The 17,500-nt window shown below is 42.6% G+C and overlaps 2 protein-coding genes across 2 annotated transcripts in view; both read right to left on the minus strand.

The window, feature by feature from the left end:
• Positions 1 to 4,362, minus strand: part of plcg1 (phospholipase C, gamma 1) — a 46,662-nt gene extending 42,300 nt beyond the window's left edge. The window contains exon 1 of the mRNA XM_063015612.1: positions 4,123 to 4,362. The gene's annotated coding sequence lies outside the window, so the exon portion shown is untranslated. The remainder of the gene's footprint in view (positions 1 to 4,122) is intronic.
• A 5,733-nt stretch (positions 4,363 to 10,095) lies between these two features.
• top1b (DNA topoisomerase Ib) overlaps positions 10,096 to 17,500 on the minus strand; it is a 33,863-nt gene continuing 26,458 nt past the window's right edge. Inside the window, exons 16-21 of the mRNA XM_063014960.1 lie at positions 16,340 to 16,408; positions 16,106 to 16,220; positions 13,947 to 14,074; positions 13,751 to 13,845; positions 13,515 to 13,664; positions 10,096 to 11,728 (exon numbers count right to left, since the gene is read on the minus strand). Coding sequence (XP_062871030.1) covers positions 11,626 to 11,728; positions 13,515 to 13,664; positions 13,751 to 13,845; positions 13,947 to 14,074; positions 16,106 to 16,220; positions 16,340 to 16,408 — 660 coding nt within the window. The 3' untranslated portion in view covers positions 10,096 to 11,625. The remainder of the gene's footprint in view (positions 11,729 to 13,514; positions 13,665 to 13,750; positions 13,846 to 13,946; positions 14,075 to 16,105; positions 16,221 to 16,339; positions 16,409 to 17,500) is intronic.

The raw sequence follows: 17,500 nt of genomic DNA on the forward strand, positions 1-17,500 counted from the left end.
TAAAAAAAAAATAACCTGGAAGGTTCCAAAATTAGCGGTCCGTCAAGACTAGGTACAAAAGATCCACCAACGAAGGTTCAGTCTTTGCAGCGAGGACGGGTCGTGGCCCGATTGCGTCCCGCTTCCTCTCCACCAATGCCGATCCCCGCTCTGATTGAGGAGAACGAAGCTAACCCACGCCCCCTCCGACACGTGGGCAGCAGCCGTATGCATCTGATCACCTACGCTCCGACGAGTGCAGTGCAGCTCAGCGTCGTGTACGGAGAGACGCACCCTGACAGCGCTCTTTTCTCATCTCTGCGCAGGCGCCATCAATCAGCCAGCAGAGGTCGTAACTGCGCCAGTCACGAGAGAGAGAGACGCCATCCGGCTTAGTCCCGCCCGAGTCGTGTTTTAGCTGCTTCACACTTCAACATCTCGGACGTTCTGACTAAGCGGTTGCTGACTGAATTGCCGTAGGATTGCCAGGACGCCTCGTAGTGCAGATTAACCAGCAAACGTGACGCACTTGAACGCTGCACGAACGAGAAACGTTAAATCGCTAAACACAAACATTACATTTGCGTAATACACGGGGAAAGGTTGGTTTCACGCTCCAGGACGCGGTTATTACGGCTGTGAATTCGGTAGGACCTTAGTGATATCATAAATAGATTCAAGGAGTCAGAGGAACAGTGTGTGAAGGCCAAGGGGCAGAAACCGCTGCAAAATTTGGTCAAGCCTCAAACACCACCAGTTTCGAAAATCAGCGTCACACTGACGACCACAGACTGTTGAGCAACTGAAGTCTTGTACTGAGCAGGAATTATATTTATATTTATAAACACTGTGTTAATACAAGGTTAAAACTGTTCCTGTGTTGTCTTGGTACAGAGCGAGAACGGAGAAAATTCCACTTGCAAAACTAAAACAATTGGTTTCTTTTATTTATTTATTTTTTTAAATAATTTTTCCCCACTTTTCACCCCTATTCTAGTCGTGTCCGATTACCCTGACCGCGTCCTCCATACTGATTCGACCCTTCACCGCTGACTGAGGACGCCTCTCAACTGAAATACGTCCCCTCCGGTACGTACAGTCAGTACAGACTGCATTTTTCACCCGCACGAGTCGAGTTCATACACCGACGGGCACTGTGTACGGAGGGCCACACCCCCATCAGCATTATTCCTCAGCCCTGTGCAGGCGCCATCAGTCGGCCAGCAGGGGTCGCAGTCGCACCAGTTATGAGGACCTATGATCCGACTTTTTACCCCTAACCCTGAACGAGAGCCGATCGTTGTTCATGCAGCCGCCCGGCCCAGTCGGAAAGGCAGAGCTGAGATTCGATACGATGTATTCGAGACCCCGACTCCGGTGCGCTAGTGTACTTTTTTTACCGCTGCGCCACCTGAGCGGCCAGTATCTTTAATTCCTAAATGATTTTACAGCAGAATTAAAAGAAAATGTGACGTGATTCTGTGCTAAACGTTTACATTTTCAGCATTTAGCGGACGCCTTTATCCAAAGCAACTTACATTACTGTGACAGTGTACAGTCTAAACAACTGAGGGTTAAGGGCCTTGCTCAAGGGCCCAACAGTGGGAACCTGGCAGTGGTGGGGCTTGAACCAGCGGCCTTCTGATTACTAGTCCGGTACCTTAACCACTAGGCTCCAACTGCATGTCTCTGTCCCAACTTTTTTGAGGCATCGGTTTCCAAGTTCGTCATTAAAAACACTGAAAATCTTTTCCTAACAAATTACAGACATCAGGGGGGACGAGTGTCCCAACATTATTTGAAAACAGAGTTCGTATTTAATCTGCTCTTAGATTAACAGAGACGTCCTGTGTGGAGGTGGAGAGCATCACTGCTTTATAAGATCCTGATTTATTCCGGAAAATTCTGATCACATGAAATCTGAACCTGATTAGACCGGAATCAATACGATCAAATCAAACATAAAACGACATCTAATACCTGCAGTAGGTCTGGAGGGGGGCAGACGTGATCTCTAACCGAATTAAAAGTCTGGAGAAGCTTGTGAAGGATTTCTGGTTTAAACTTTTACAGGATTTGAGTTGTTACACTGGTGTTTACTGCATTTTTAACAAGTGTCCTTACTTTTCCGGAAATTAGGTTTGTAGAAAGAGTGAATAGGGTAAATTTCGAGCTGTCTTAAGTTAAATACAGTAAAAGAAAACACTCAGGTAAGACCACATAAAGACTGAACTGTTGCTAATCCCGATGTGTAATCTCTAATCTGTAATCCTGCACCTTCCCCAGGATTAGAACAGGTTTCCCCATGTAAATCCACTCTGAGCTACTTTGTATAGATGTAAATAATAGATATATAATTAAAATAAGCAACAAAACTGATTTTTTTTTTTAAGGATGGAGATGAAAAGCAACAAGCAAAGATCGTCCAAAAAATGCATTTTAAGTGCTAATAATGAGAATCTATTATTATTTATAATAAACTAACAACGTTTAAGTACCATGTGAACAAGAATTCAGCCATCGTGATCATTTAGATTCTGTATAAATATAATTAAAGATAAATTCCTTTGTTCTTAGTGCACAGATTACTATAAAATTAACATAGATAGAATATTAAAGATTAAACTGAGCTAAATGTGCAAAAACATAATAAAATATCTCAGTAAAACATAATATACTGTGTGTGTGTGTGTGTGTGTATATATATATATATATATATATATATATATATATATATATATATATATATATATATATATATATATATATATATATATATATATATATATACACAGATCTGTATACAGATCATTTGTCAGTAGATACATAATAAATTTAAAATAAAATATTAGATGTATATTTACTGAAATTAAAGCAAGTTTGGCTTGGCTGAGGGTTGATTTGATTGTTTTTATAACTAATTTAGATATAATTTATTACTCTGTGCAGTGTTTGTTCTACTTTGGACATCAGCTAATAATTGTTAAAAACGTGATAAAAGTGATTAAAAACAAACAGAACTGATTATAGAAGTAAAAATGAAGACCAGGAGCCAAATCAGCCAAATTGCTGCATCATAATAAACACCATTTGAGTCAATAATATTTACTCTAGATTCATTTCTAGTAGGCAAACACCTAAAATCTGAGAATAAGGAGCTTTTAAAGTGTAAACACAACATTTCTGTATTGTGTGAACAGGAATTCAGCCATCGTGATCATTTAGATTCGGTATAAATATAATTAAAGTTAAATTCCTTTGTTCTTAGTGCACAGATTACTATAAAATTAAGTGCCAATCCCAGAAGTGTTCACACAGATAGAAAATAAAGATTAAAGAGTGAAAAAATATAATAAAATATAAATATAATGTACAGAATATATATATATATAGATCATTTGTATGTCTGTTGGTACATAATAGATTTAAAAGCAGTAAGTAATAAAACAGGTACGTTTTTATAATTAATTTAAATATTATTTATTACTCTGTGAAGTGTTTGTTCTACTTTGGACATCAGCTAATAATAATAAGTGATTAAAAACAAACAGAACTGATTATAGAAGTAAAAATGAAGACCAGGAGCAAAATCAGCCAAATTGCTGCATCATAATAAACACCATTTGAGTCAATAGTATTTACTCTAGAATCATTTCTAGAAGGAAAAACACCTCAAATCTAATCAAATCTGAGAATAATAAGCTTTTAAAAGTGTAAACACTGAAAACACACAGACAGACAGTATTTCTAATACTATACATGCTGGTGTTGGATCACATTATAGAGATAACAGTGCCAATCCTGGAATTAGATCTCTAATCTGTAATCCGGACACATTTAACGAGCTGAGAACCGGATTTAAAATGGAACAGACTGTAAGAACAGGTTAGTATTTAATCTGCTGGTGTTTAAGCAGATAAACGTTGATCTGATGTGTGTTAGTGCTGATGTGAGCAGCTGTATAAAGGACAGACGCGTTTCATGATCAGATCTGATCCAGATGTGGCGATTTATTCTCCCTGCTCTAAACAGAAATCCCCAGACAGAAGAAATGTGGCTCTTCCAGTAAATCAGAAACAGACCTGATTCTAGGATTCGGCTTGATTTTGTAGAAGCTCTCGGTTCTCGGTTCTCGGTTCTTACCGTGTAAAAAACAGCGCAGTTCGGTTACAGGACGGTAAACGGCGGAGTCTGGAAGCGTCTCAGTCCCGCAGATCATCTCCTCTCTGAGGCCTGCATGCTTTATTATTGCTCGCTATTAACGTCCAGACTAATGCATGATCAGCACCGACACGCAGCCACGCAGGCCCGACAATCTCGGTGCGCTTTTCCCTCGGCGTGGAGCCGCTTTCTCTCCTGCATAAAGCAAACTGCTCGGTTTGAGACGCGGCCCGACCCGACCAGGCCCTTCCCCCATCCAAGCTGCTCCGCTCCAGTCCAACAAAGCGGCCTCTTAAAGCTACAGCGCGGTTTTTCCTTCTGTATAAACACCTAAAATTACTCACAAACACCTGAACTGTGCTCACTGTGTGCACTGTTCAGCTTTACAAACACTAACAGTAACCTACACACACATACAGAAAGCTAAAACACCTACTATACCTCACAAACACCTGAACCGCGCTCACTGTGTGTACTGTTAGGTTTTATAAACACTAACAGAAAGATAAAAACACCTACTATACCTCACAAACACCTGAACCGCGCTCACTGTGTGTACTGTTAGGTTTTATAAACACTAACAGAAAGATAAAAACACCTACTATACCTCACAAACACCTGAATCGCGCTCACTGTGTGTACTGTTAGGTTTTATAAACACTAACAGAAAGATAAAAACACCTACTATACCTCACAAACACCTGAACCGCGCTCACTGTGTGTACTGTTAGGTTTTATAAACACTAACAGAAAGATAAAAACACCTACTATACCTCACAAACACCTGAATCGTGCTCACTGTGTGTACTGTTAGGTTTTATAAACACTAACAGAAAGATAAAAACACCTACTATACCTCACAAACACCTGAATCGTGCTCACTGTGTGTACTGTTAGGTTTTATAAACACTAACAGAAAGATAAAAACACCTACTATACCTCACAAACACCTGAACCGCGCTCACTGTGGGCACTGTTCAGCTTTATAAACACCTACAGAGAGCTAAAACACCTAAAGTCACTCACAAACACCTGAACCGCGCTCACTGTGTGCACTGTTCAGCTTTATAAACACCTACAGAGAGCTAAAACACTTAAAGTCACTCACAAACACCTGAACCGCGCTCACTGTGTGCACTGTTCAGCTTTATAAACACCTACAGAGAGCTAAAACACTTAAAGTCACTCACAAACACCTGAACCGCGCTCAATGTGTGCACTGTTCAGCTTTATAAACACCTACAGAAAGCTAAAACACCTAAAGTCACTCACAAACACCTGAACCGCGCTCACTGTGTGCACTGTTCAGCTTTATAAACACCTACAGAGAGCTAAAACACCTACTATACCTCACAAACACCTGAACCGCGCTCACTGTGTGTACTGTTCAGCTTTACAAACACTAACAGTAACCTACACACACATACAGAAAGCTAAAACACCTACTATACCTCACAAACACCTGAATCGTGCTCACTGTGTGTACTGTTAGGTTTTATAAACACTAACAGAAAGATAAAAACACCTACTATACCTCACAAACACCTGAACCGCGCTCACTGTGTGTACTGTTAGGTTTTATAAACACTAACAGAAAGATAAAAACACCTACTATACCTCACAAACACCTGAATCGTGCTCACTGTGTGTACTGTTAGGTTTTATAAACACTAACAGAAAGATAAAAACACCTACTATACCTCACAAACACCTGAACCGCGCTCACTGTGGGCACTGTTCGGCTTTATAAACACCTACAGAGAGCTAAAACACCTAAAGTCACTCACGAACACCTGAACCGCGCTCACTGTGGGCACTGTTCGGCTTTATAAACACCTACAGAGAGCTAAAACACCTAAAGTCACTCACGAACACCTGAACCGCGCTCACTGTGGGCACTGTTCGGCTTTATAAACACCTACAGAGAGCTAAAACACCTAAAGTCACTCACAAACACCTGAACCGTGCTCACTGTGTGTACTGTTAGGTTTTATAAACACTAACAGAAAGATAAAAACACCTACTATACCTCACAAACACCTGAACCGCGCTCACTGTGGGCACTGTTCGGCTTTATAAACACCTACAGAGAGCTAAAACACCTAAAGTCACTCACGAACACCTGAACCGCGCTCACTGTGGGCACTGTTCGGCTTTATAAACACCTACAGAGAGCTAAAACACCTAAAGTCACTCACAAACACCTGAACTGTGCTCACCGTGTGCACTGTTCGGCTTTATAAACACCTACAGAGAGCTAAAACACCTAAAGTCACTCACAAACACCTGAACCGCGCTCACTGTGGGCACTGTTCGGCTTTATAAACACCTACAGAGAGCTAAAACACCTAAAGTCACTCACAAACACCTGAACTGTGCTCACCGTGTGCACTGTTCGGCTTTATAAACACCTACAGAGAGCTAAAACACCTAAAGTCACTCACGAACACCTGAACCGCGCTCACTGTGGGCACTGTTCGGCTTTATAAACACCTACAGAGAGCTAAAACACCTAAAGTCACTCACAAACACCTGAACTGTGCTCACCGTGTGCACTGTTCGGCTTTATAAACACCTACAGAGAGCTAAAACACCTAAAGTCACTCACAAACACCTGAACTGTGCTCACCGTGTGCACTGTTCGGCTTTATAAACACCTACAGAGAGCTAAAACACCTAAAGTCACTCACAAACACCTGAACCGCGCTCACTGTGGGCACTGTTCGGCTTTATAAACACCTACAGAGAGCTAAAACACCTAAAGTCACTCACAAACACCTGAACTGTGCTCACCGTGTGCACTGTTCAGCTTTACAAACACTAACAGTAACCTACACACACATACAGAAAGCTAAAACACCTACTATAACTCACAAACACCTGAATCGTGCTCACTGTGTGTACTGTTAGGTTTTATAAACACTAACAGAAAGATAAAACACCTAAAGTCACTCACAAACACCTGAACCGCGCTCACTGTGGGTGCGTCCTCGGTACCGTTGTCCACCAACAAGGGCACCAAACAGGAGCTGCTTGGGGATACGAGTGTCCTCCATCCGCTTGATATGGCCAAGCCACCTCATTCTCCTTTTGCTTAGGATGGTTGCAATGTAGTATTGGTGAGACAACTCAAGAACTCTGGTGTTGAACACATGATCCTGCCACTTAATTAAATCCTGATCTACACTATATTACTATAACAACACTAAATAAACATTTTAAACTCTGATCTACTCTATATTACTATAACCACCCTAAATAAACTATATTTTTTTATACTATATTTTTTGCCACGCGCTCACTGTGTGCACTGTTAGGCTTTACAAACACAAACAGTATCCTACACACACATACAGAAAGCTAAAACACCTTCTATACCTCACAAACACCTGAACTACATTCAGTGTGCACTGTGTAGCTTTACAAACACCTACAGAAAGCTAAAAAAACACCTACAGTAGCTCACAGACACATGAAGTACTGTGCACTGTTTAGCTTTACAAACACTAACAGTAACCTACAAACATCTACAGATACCGAAAAACACATACAGAAACTCACTGTGCACTGTTTAGCTTTACGAACACCTACAGAAAGCTAAAAACACCTACAGTAACTATTTTTAGTGTTCACAGGGTTCAATGCTTTACAAACACATACAGTAACTTACAGTAACCTACTAAAAATCATAGTTATCTACAAACACCTACATTAACCTTCGAAAACCTAGTTATTTACATAAACTCTAACCTACACATATTAACATTATCTTACACCCAGTCACTTACTTACAAACACCCACAGTAACCTATAAACACCTACATTATCCTATAAATATTCACAGTACACTATAAACACCTACATTATCCTATAAATATTCACAGTACACTATAAACACCTACATCAACCTGCAAACACTTATAGTAACCTACAGTAACCTGAACCAAATTTTGTGTACTTACACTAGCTTACAAAGCACTTACAAATACTCTACACAGCCAAAGGTATTTGTTTATTAAAGAAATGTTTATCATAAATTATGAATCTATCTGGAATGATTAGAGACTGGTGCTCATCCATGGTGCTCATTAGCTTGTGGTAAATGTTAAAGTAATAGACTCAAGTCTTTCTTTTCATCTGTCTAAACACTTAAGTGCCTGGTGTATCATATATGCTACTGAAACTTCAACTGGAACTGGGATCTGAATACCTAAGGTGAGTTTGCTTTAGGAACAGAATCTGATTCCCGGTGTTACACATGCTGAAGGGTCTGTGATGTTTTGGGGCTGGTTCTTTCACCTTGTTAGTACAGTGTACAATATATACAGTATTATGGACTCCATGAAGTACCAGAAGTTTAAGACAGAAGGCCTTGGTTAAATATTTCAGCAGGACGAGGATCCAAAACCTGACTACATTTGGTTAACAACGGAACGTTTGTTTTTGCCACGGCCAGTCCAGTCACCAGATCTGGAACCCTGATAAAGAGCCTGTGTGTGAACAAACGAGGAATAATACAAATGTACTTGAAGGATAGAGCGAAAAGGTTGTTGGGAAACGACCCACAATCACATTTTAGAACTTCTTCTCGTCATCTTTATCGTGGGTATCGATCGTTCTTTAGCTGCCAGCCGTTTCTGCACTGCTGGAGTTCTCGACGTTCCTTTTCTCTTTATCTTTACAGAACGCCTCGACGGAGGTAAGGAGCTGTTACTCGTTCTTTCCTGTGCAGCAGGTACTTCAGTGCAGCTCTGCAAATTTTCTGCAAACGTTTTTCTCAAGTGAAATGAAACCAAAACCACAAACGCACCACCGTCTTCGCTTAATATCAAACGCTGCTCAGGAACGGTACAGAAGATGTGGCTGTCTTTATCTTTATGACACATCACGCAGAGACACATATTCAAGTGTTCAACCTCCTGCTCGTTTACACACACCATGTTTTATTTATTATTATCAACAAAGATTATAAATAAAATTATTAGAAATAAAAAATGCATCTGATTGCTACATTACATTAATAAAAAACATTTTCTCCCCCTTTAGCGCATCCAATTGTTCAATTTGCATCGTGCTTCCTCTCTGTCTATGCCGAACCCTGCCCTGACCGAGGAGATCGAAGCTAACCCATATCCCCTCCGAAACATGGGCAGCATGTTGCATGGGCATGCCGGATGCATTTTTGCCACCCACACATTGATGAGTGTGGCGCCACCTAGCGTTGCATGCGGAGAGACACACCCTAAGGGCGCTCTTCCTCATCTCTGTGCAGGCACTTCTAATCAGCCAGCAGAGGTCGTAATCGCATTCTGATAGAGAGAGACCCACATCCGGTTCTTTGTCCCAGACACGTTTCTGGTAGGGCGGGATGACCGAACTATGGGTGGGGTCTTCAAACGCTGTGCAAGGACCCTGATTAGCATACAGAGAGGCACAAGTGCAGAATGCATGGGTAGAAAAAAGGGTTCTGCTAAGAGCTGGCGCAATATACCCACCTCGACTGCAATCCGAGATGCGCCACAGATGAAAGATAATTTTATTGAAACGTTTCCTTCTTTCTCTCTCTCGCGCACAAACTGTAAAATTGATAAAACTGTTATATCTTTTGGCTACAATCACTCAACGTTTGACGACGATACAATGGTAAAGCGGCAGACGTGGAACCACAAGGTTCAATACTAGGACTTATTCGATTGAATTATTGTTATCTTCATTTCAAAACAAGAAGAAGAATCGTCTTTTACAAAAAGCTGTGCGAAATTTAATTGCGGTGTACCTCAGGGTTCAGTGCTAGGCCCAATCTGGCTCAGTGCTACCAGTCGATACGTAACACTCTTCTGTTTTCTTCTTCTCTTCTCGTGTAGGCAGTTCGGATGTGCGATTGATTGCTTTTTATGTTTGATCTAGTGTGTGTCTATGGTTTACCTTTCAAAAAAAGGCAAGAGCAGCAGTAAATATTGCAATACAAAGTTTTATTTAAATTCTTTCAACAGAAAATACACGAAAGCAAAGCGTGTGAACATAACAGTGAGTGATGAGTAAGGAGAAGATAAGAGAGGGAGGAAAGGCATGGTTTATTCTCTGTAAAAGAAGCAATATATCCATAGAATCAAAGAAAACATGATTGTTTAAGGCTACACGTGGTAAAAACGGTTGACGTTAGCTTTAGCACACTTCCTACCAGCTATAAATAAGTGCAGTGGCTCACATTAAAAAGTTCAATTGAAACACCTTGTTCCTAATTCTTTACAAACAGCTTCAGTAAGACTCTGCTGTTCTGCATGTACACGGCCGTTCATACGTACGCTCTCTCTCTCTCTCTCTCTCGCCCGCTCTCGCGCTCACATTTGGCAAAATCGCATTTCATACCTCATCAGAAACTTCATCATGTGCGAGTCTCACCCAGTCATGTTCAAGTAAGAGTTGTACTGCTGTGCTACCGGAAAAACATCCCGCCGCACAGGAATGAAATGAAAACCAGAAAAAATAATAATAAAATAAGAATAAATCCACAGCGTAGATGTCGCGGTACGCTCCGATCGCTCACAAACGCTGAGAAATCACATGTACATCCCTGATCCAGACTGCAAAACTGAGGAAAATAAAAGCAACACGGACAGTGTTCGGCAGGGATGCACCGACCCGGCGGCTGTAACCATGATAAAAATGGATAAAACTGGTACATTTGTTAGCTAAAATCGGTCGACGTTTGACGACGATGCGATGCTAAAACGAAGCAAAACGGCAGACGTGGAACCTCAAGGTTCAATGCTAGGACCTATTCGATTGAATTCATTGCGATGTTCATTTCAAAACAAGAAAAAAAATCATTTTATACAAAAAGCTGTGCGAAAATCAGCTGCGGTGTACCTCAGGGTTCAATGCTAGGTCCAGTCTGGTTGTGTTTTTTTTTTCCTTCTCATGTGCATCCGAGAATAAATTTGATTGCCTTTTATTTTTTGATCTTGTGTGTGTTTATCGGTGAACGATGGAGAGGCGGCGTGCGTCACGGTTCGATCCTAGGACGCATTCGATTTCATTGCTCCGGATTCTCTGTGGTAAAATATTTCCACGACAAATACTTCAATATTTAAGATGCATTTAAAAATCGTGATTATTAAAAGCAGGATCGGTGCATCCCTAACAAATATGTACTCATACGGTTGCATTTCTACATCTTGTGGGACTGAAAACACTCTCATAATAGTCATTTTCTCAGATGGATTCCGTAGTTTAGTTCATCCGTGCGTCCTTAAAGATCTGGGTTTGAACCGATGTGGCAGCGTACCTCACGGCTCAAGTTTAGGACCCATTTCATTGTCATCAACCGGACCATTTTGTGACTTTTACATTGTCGGGATTAAAAATCATCAGGAAAAAAAAATCTGGTTTCTTTCCACACACACACATTCACACACAGACGACGGATTACTCCACAGATCCAGATCTTGATTCGCTACGCCGATACAAAACGCACCGGCCACTTTAAAACTCAAAGTCCTGGTCGGCCATGTCGATAGCCCAGGCGAACTTCTCCCGCTGCGTCTTGTTGTAGATCTTCTCGATGGGTATTCCGTATTTTTTACACCTGCGGAGGAGAAAAAAAAAAACAAGGTCATTGTTACGGCGGATCACGTCAGCGCGGGGGAAAGTTCCCGAGCTCCTCCAAAACAAAGGAGCATCCCTGCGAACGAGCGTGTGCGGCTTCACGCCCGGCTCGGTGTACAGGAGGAGTTCCTGTACCTATTGTGTCATAGCCAGGACCGTTGTCCCGAAATAGAGCCGTGAGCTGGGATGACCCCGGCAGGACGGGGCGTGATGATAATCCCACGCGTCCGAACAACCGTCACGGTCCGACCTTCAGCTGTGGGTCGAAGTTCAACCGCGTCTTACACACACGATACGAACAGAAGTATTTGGACGCCTGACCATGAGCTCGTCTCATTTCCTGACCTCTAGAACAACAGCCAGTCAAAACATGACCTTATTTATATGACTGAAAGCCTTAGTTGATGTTCCAGTTCATTCCAGAGCTGTTAAGTGGGCTGAGGTTAGGGCTCGGTTCCTTTATATATTTGATTTATTACACCTGTTATCAACTGTACTGGCTAAAACACATAGAAGGGGCGTCCCAATACTTTTGGTCACATAGTGCCTGTATATACATATTTAATAATAATAATAATAATAATAAACACTGGTGTTCCAGCCTCTACTCTGCTTGGCTTCACCTCTATGGAGTAAATATTGTAGGACGGTGTACGTCCTGGCACAGAAACAAACCCCATTGTTCCTGTCCTCTCCTCCACCCTCGGCTTTCCCGCAAAGTCTCAACACGAGCACACAATCTACATTTCCCACAATGCACAAGGACTTTTCCTCCCGGCAGCTTGTGTGTATAAAGGACCTCGGAGCTCGTTTAAATACCAAACAGCACAGCCAGACAAACACCACATCTGTACACGGTGACTTCTGGGTTTATGTGCATTGCTTTTTATTTATTTCTGCGTCTAGTCATATCCGATTCCCCAGCCGTATCGCCTTCAGTGCACCAGACCCCGACCCTAGCTGAAAGGGGGGCAAACCAAACCCCCTTCTGACACGTGTTCAGTAATAACATCTTAAACAGTCATTTTCTCAGATGGCTTCTATAGTTCGGTTCATCCGTGCATCCTTAAAGATCTGGGCTTGAACCAATGTGGCGTACCTCACGGCTCAAGCCTAGGACCCATTTCATTGTCATCGACTTTTACATTATCAGGATTAACGTTTACATTTTAGCCATTTCGCAGACGCCTTCATCCAAAGCGACTTACATTACAGTATACAGTCTGAGCAATTAAGGGGTTAAGGGCCTTGCTCAAGGGCCCAACAACAGCAACCTGGCAGTGGTGGGGCTTGAACCAGCGACCTTCTGATTACCATTCCAGTACCTTTACCTCTAGTCTACGGCTAAAAATCATGATCTGGTTTCTTTCCGCACACGTGTTCAGTAGTCGAGCGCTTCTCTTCCCCTGCACGAGGCGGGTTCATATGCGCGTCTGGGCACACAGCCGATCACGACCGTGCAGGCGCCCGGCTGGTCGATAGCTCGGACTCGACAGCTCAAGTACTCATCAGTGGCCCCCCAAACGCCAGAGCTGGGTCACTCTGATCTGAACTGTCATTATCATTGAACGATTTATCCTGGTCAGGGTTGCGGAGGGTCGCGAGACAGGAACACCACGGACAGGACGGCAATCCATCACTGCCGTGCCACTCGGGCGTCCCGAAGTTTCCGGGTGTGTTATTCTGGTTATTATGGTATGCCTTGTGATGCCGCCCCCCCCCCCGTATAGCTAATATCGTGTAATGAAATGTAAATCTGACCTCACCATGACACCGAGATGCGCGGGTCCAGGTAGTTGAGCTTGGACGTCCCCAGGGCGATCTGTTTGTTCTCCTCGCGGTCGGTGGCCTGCACCTCCAGCTTCATCAGCTGTTCGCTCAGCCTATCGACGGCCTTCTTCTTCACCTCCACGGCCCTGGTAACGCACACGTTAGTGATGATTAGGGGCTTCACAATCCCGTTCTTATATATATTGTGCTAGATAAGCGAGGCGGAACTCACTTTTTGCTCCTCTCGTCGTGCATAGCCTTGGCGTCGGCTTTGGCTGCTTTCAGGTCCCTCTTGGCAGCGGAGAGCTGATTCTTTTTGGCATCGATCTGCACAAAAAAGAGGAAATAAAAGAATCACGCGTGAGAAACAAGGTTTGCTTCAAATCCAGACTCCAGAACAACATTTAAACCACTTGATTTGAGCTTACTTTAGTCTGCAGGTTCTGCATGGACTTCTCAAAGGTTTTGGGTGGCGCCCTCTGGTGGTTACACAGGATCGCGACAGCTCTGTTTGCACGGTTGTAGGAGAGGATCTTCGCTGGGACGTTATCGTCGCCTGCACAGAAACAAGAGCATAAAATCAGCACCACAACACAGAATACAAACCAGTTATAGGTCAAGGACTTATTTTCAGAATCAGGGTTGCACTGGGTCCAGAGCCACATGGAAAGACCAAGCACAGAATTAATAATAGCATTCTGTGCTTCGTTTACTTCTAAGCATTTATCATGATCAGGGTCATGGTGTGTCCAGCTTCCCTGAAATCCCTTGGTGCATCGCAGTAACACACCCTGGACAGGATCGTATGTAGACACCGAGCTGGGGAATTGAACCCTGTACACCCTCCTGTACAGTAGTGGGCTAGCATATTCACATGCATTCGTTTCAAACAAGAGCGCTCTGCGGTGACCGTCATTTGGGGAATGTGTCGAGCTGTACCTGCAAATCCGGCCGCCCCGTTTCCCTACCGACAACAGTGCATGCTCTATTTTGTCCCACAATGCCGTGGTTAGAGCGCCGAATCCAGGCAGTGCGCCATGCTCAAGGTAGAGCAAGGTAAGAGACGCGGCCCCATCTATACATGTCTGTAGATAACAGGGCCAATTTCAGAGCCGCAAATCCACCTGCTTCATCTGCTTGTTTGTTTTTAGAGACACCAGAGTACGAGGTGGAAACCCGCAGTTACATGCTCTTACAGCTAGAGGGAGTAGCCGATTCCCCTATAGTCAAGTGTTTAGGGATTCAGGAGGAAGCCACGTAGGCAGAAAGGAGGTGCAGGGATGAAGCTTATTGCAGAAAGGAGGTGCAGGGATGAAGCTTATTGTAGAAAGGAGGTGCAGGGATGAAACTTATTGCAGAAAGGAGGTGCAGGGATGAAGCTTACTGCAGAAAGGAGGTGCAGGGATGAAACTTATTGTAGAAAGGAGGTGCAGGGATGAAGCTTATTGTAGAAAGGAGGTGCAGGGATGAAGCTTACTGCAGAAAGGAGGTGCAGGGATGAAGCTTACTGCAGAAAGGAGGTGCAGGGATGAAGCTTATTGTAGAAAGGAGGTGCAGGGATGAAGCTTATTGTAGAAAGGAGGTGCAGGGATGAAGCTTACTGTAGAAAGGAGGTGCATGGATGAAGCTTACTGCAGAAAGGAGGTGCAGGGATGAAGCTTATTGCAGAAAGGAGGTGCAGGGATGAAGCTTATTGCAGAAAGGAGGTGCAGGGATGAAGCTTATTGCAGAAAGGAGGTGCAGGGATGAAACTTATTGTAGAAAGGAGGTGCAGGGATGAAGCTTACTGTAGAAAGGAGGTGCAGGGATGAAGCTTACTGCAGAAAGGAGGTGCAGGGATGAAGCTTACTGCAGAAAGGAGGTGCAGGGATGAAGCTTATTGCAGAAAGGAGGTGCAGGGATGAAGCTTATTGCAGAAAGGAGGTGCAGGGATGAAGCTTATTGCAGAAAGGAGGTGCAGGGATGAAACTTATTGCAGAAAGGAGGTGCAGGGATGAAGCTTATTGCAGAAAGGAGGTGCAGGGATGAAACTTATTGCAGAAAGGAGGTGCAGGGATGAAGCTTATTGCAGAAAGGAGGTGCAGGGATGAAGCTTATTGCAGAAAGGAGGTGCAGGGATGAAGCTTATTGCAGAAAGGAGGTGCAGGGATGAAGCTTATTGCAGAAAGGAGGTGCAGGGATGAAGCTTATTGCAGAAAGGAGGTGCAGGGATGAAGCTTATTGCAGAAAGGAGGTGCAGGGATAAAACTTATTGCAGAAAGGAGGTGCAGGGATTAAACTTATTGCAGAAAGGAGGTGCAGGGATGAAGCTTATTGCAGAAAGGAGGTGCAGGGATGAAGCTTATTGCAGAAAGGAGGTGCAGGGATGAAGCTTATTGCAGAAAGGAGGTGCAGGGATGAAGCTTATTGCAGAAAGGAGGTGCAGGGATGAAGCTTATTGTGTGGAGCCTATATTTTTGATGGTGGTATGTTTTGAACACTCTGCACCATCTATATCTGATAATAAACCATCAGTTTAAAAGTGTGGTGCAGAAGGGAATTGAAAACGGTTCTGATGCCCGAGAGAATGAATGAGAGAGAATCTTACCACAGGTGAGCTCCTTGAGCTGCTGCTGTAGGGTGATGGAGGCGTTGTAGGTACGAAAGACTTTGGCTGTTAATCCGTCCATCAGCTCCTGAAGATGCTTGTTTAAAATCGACGTCTGTGGTAGAGAACACGGAAAAAAAATCACTGACCAGATTAAACACCCAAAAATCACAAATCTACAATCGTTCCCGATAAGAGAATCAAGTGTGAGTGAGGTGTGTGTTGGGCGTTTACATTGAGTCTGTCGAAGAGGTCGTCCTCCGGCTGCTTGTTTTCCTTAAAGAGCTGCAGGTTCTTGAAGACCTAAGCAAGGAAAATCAATCATTAAAGGTGTGAGACTAACAAGAAAAAACATGTAATAGTTCACACTTTAAATGTTTTCTTTATTGTGTAACCGACAGCTCTCAGTTATACGACGTTTTAACACTGCATGCATTGTAGTTCTCCAGTCTCAAATCTTAGTTGTTAAGTACGGTAACTTAAGATAACTCCAGTGTTATAAAGTGAAACCTTAAAAAATGTTACGTACTGCAGCTTTAAATTAAAAAATAATTCTGTTAAATTGCATGTATGATTTTTTTTGTGAAGCCTTAACTGTAACGAAAGTTACATACTGCAGCTTTAAATGTTTTTTTGGTTGTTGGTAAAACTATAGTTTTAGGAAGTCAAGAAAAGTTACATACTGCAGCTTTAAAAGGACATTTTTATGTGTGTGGTAGTCTTTGTATCTCTCACCACAACAGAAGTTACGTACTGCAGCTTTAAAATGTTGTTGATACTGATAAAACTATTCACATGATATTCACATGGTTTACGTGTACGTTAGCTTTTGTATATCTAAGCTAAACAGAAATTACATACTGCAGCTTTAAAAACCACTGTTCTCTGTCAGGTGTATGGTATGGTAGCTTTAGTATCTTTAAGCTAAACAAAGGTACATGCTGCGGCTGTAAAAGAAACGATTTTTGATAGATTTACGCATTTAAATGTTGTTCTTGTTAGTGAAACTATACACATAATAGTTTCAGTGCGTCTCATAAGCCACACAAGTTACATACTGCAGCTTTAAATGGATTGTTTTCTGTCAGGTTTACGTGTATGGTAGTTTTCTGTAGCACTAAGCCTCTAAGCTTAACAAAAGTTACATACTGCAGCTTTAAAATGTTCTTGTTGTTGGTAAAACTACGCACATAATACTTTGAATGCATCTCATAAGCTCGACAGAAATTACATACTGCAGCTTTAAAAGGGCTGTTTTTGATAAGTGTACGTGCATGGGAGTTTTTTGTAGCTCTAAGCTTAACAGAAGTTACATACTGCAGCTTTAAAATCTTGTTGGAAAAACAATGAGAATGACAGCTTCAGTGTGTGTTCTAAGACCAACAGAAGTTACAT

This window comes from Trichomycterus rosablanca, chromosome 19, assembly GCF_030014385.1.
Source record: "Trichomycterus rosablanca isolate fTriRos1 chromosome 19, fTriRos1.hap1, whole genome shotgun sequence".
Taxonomy (NCBI): Eukaryota; Metazoa; Chordata; class Actinopteri; order Siluriformes; family Trichomycteridae; genus Trichomycterus; species Trichomycterus rosablanca.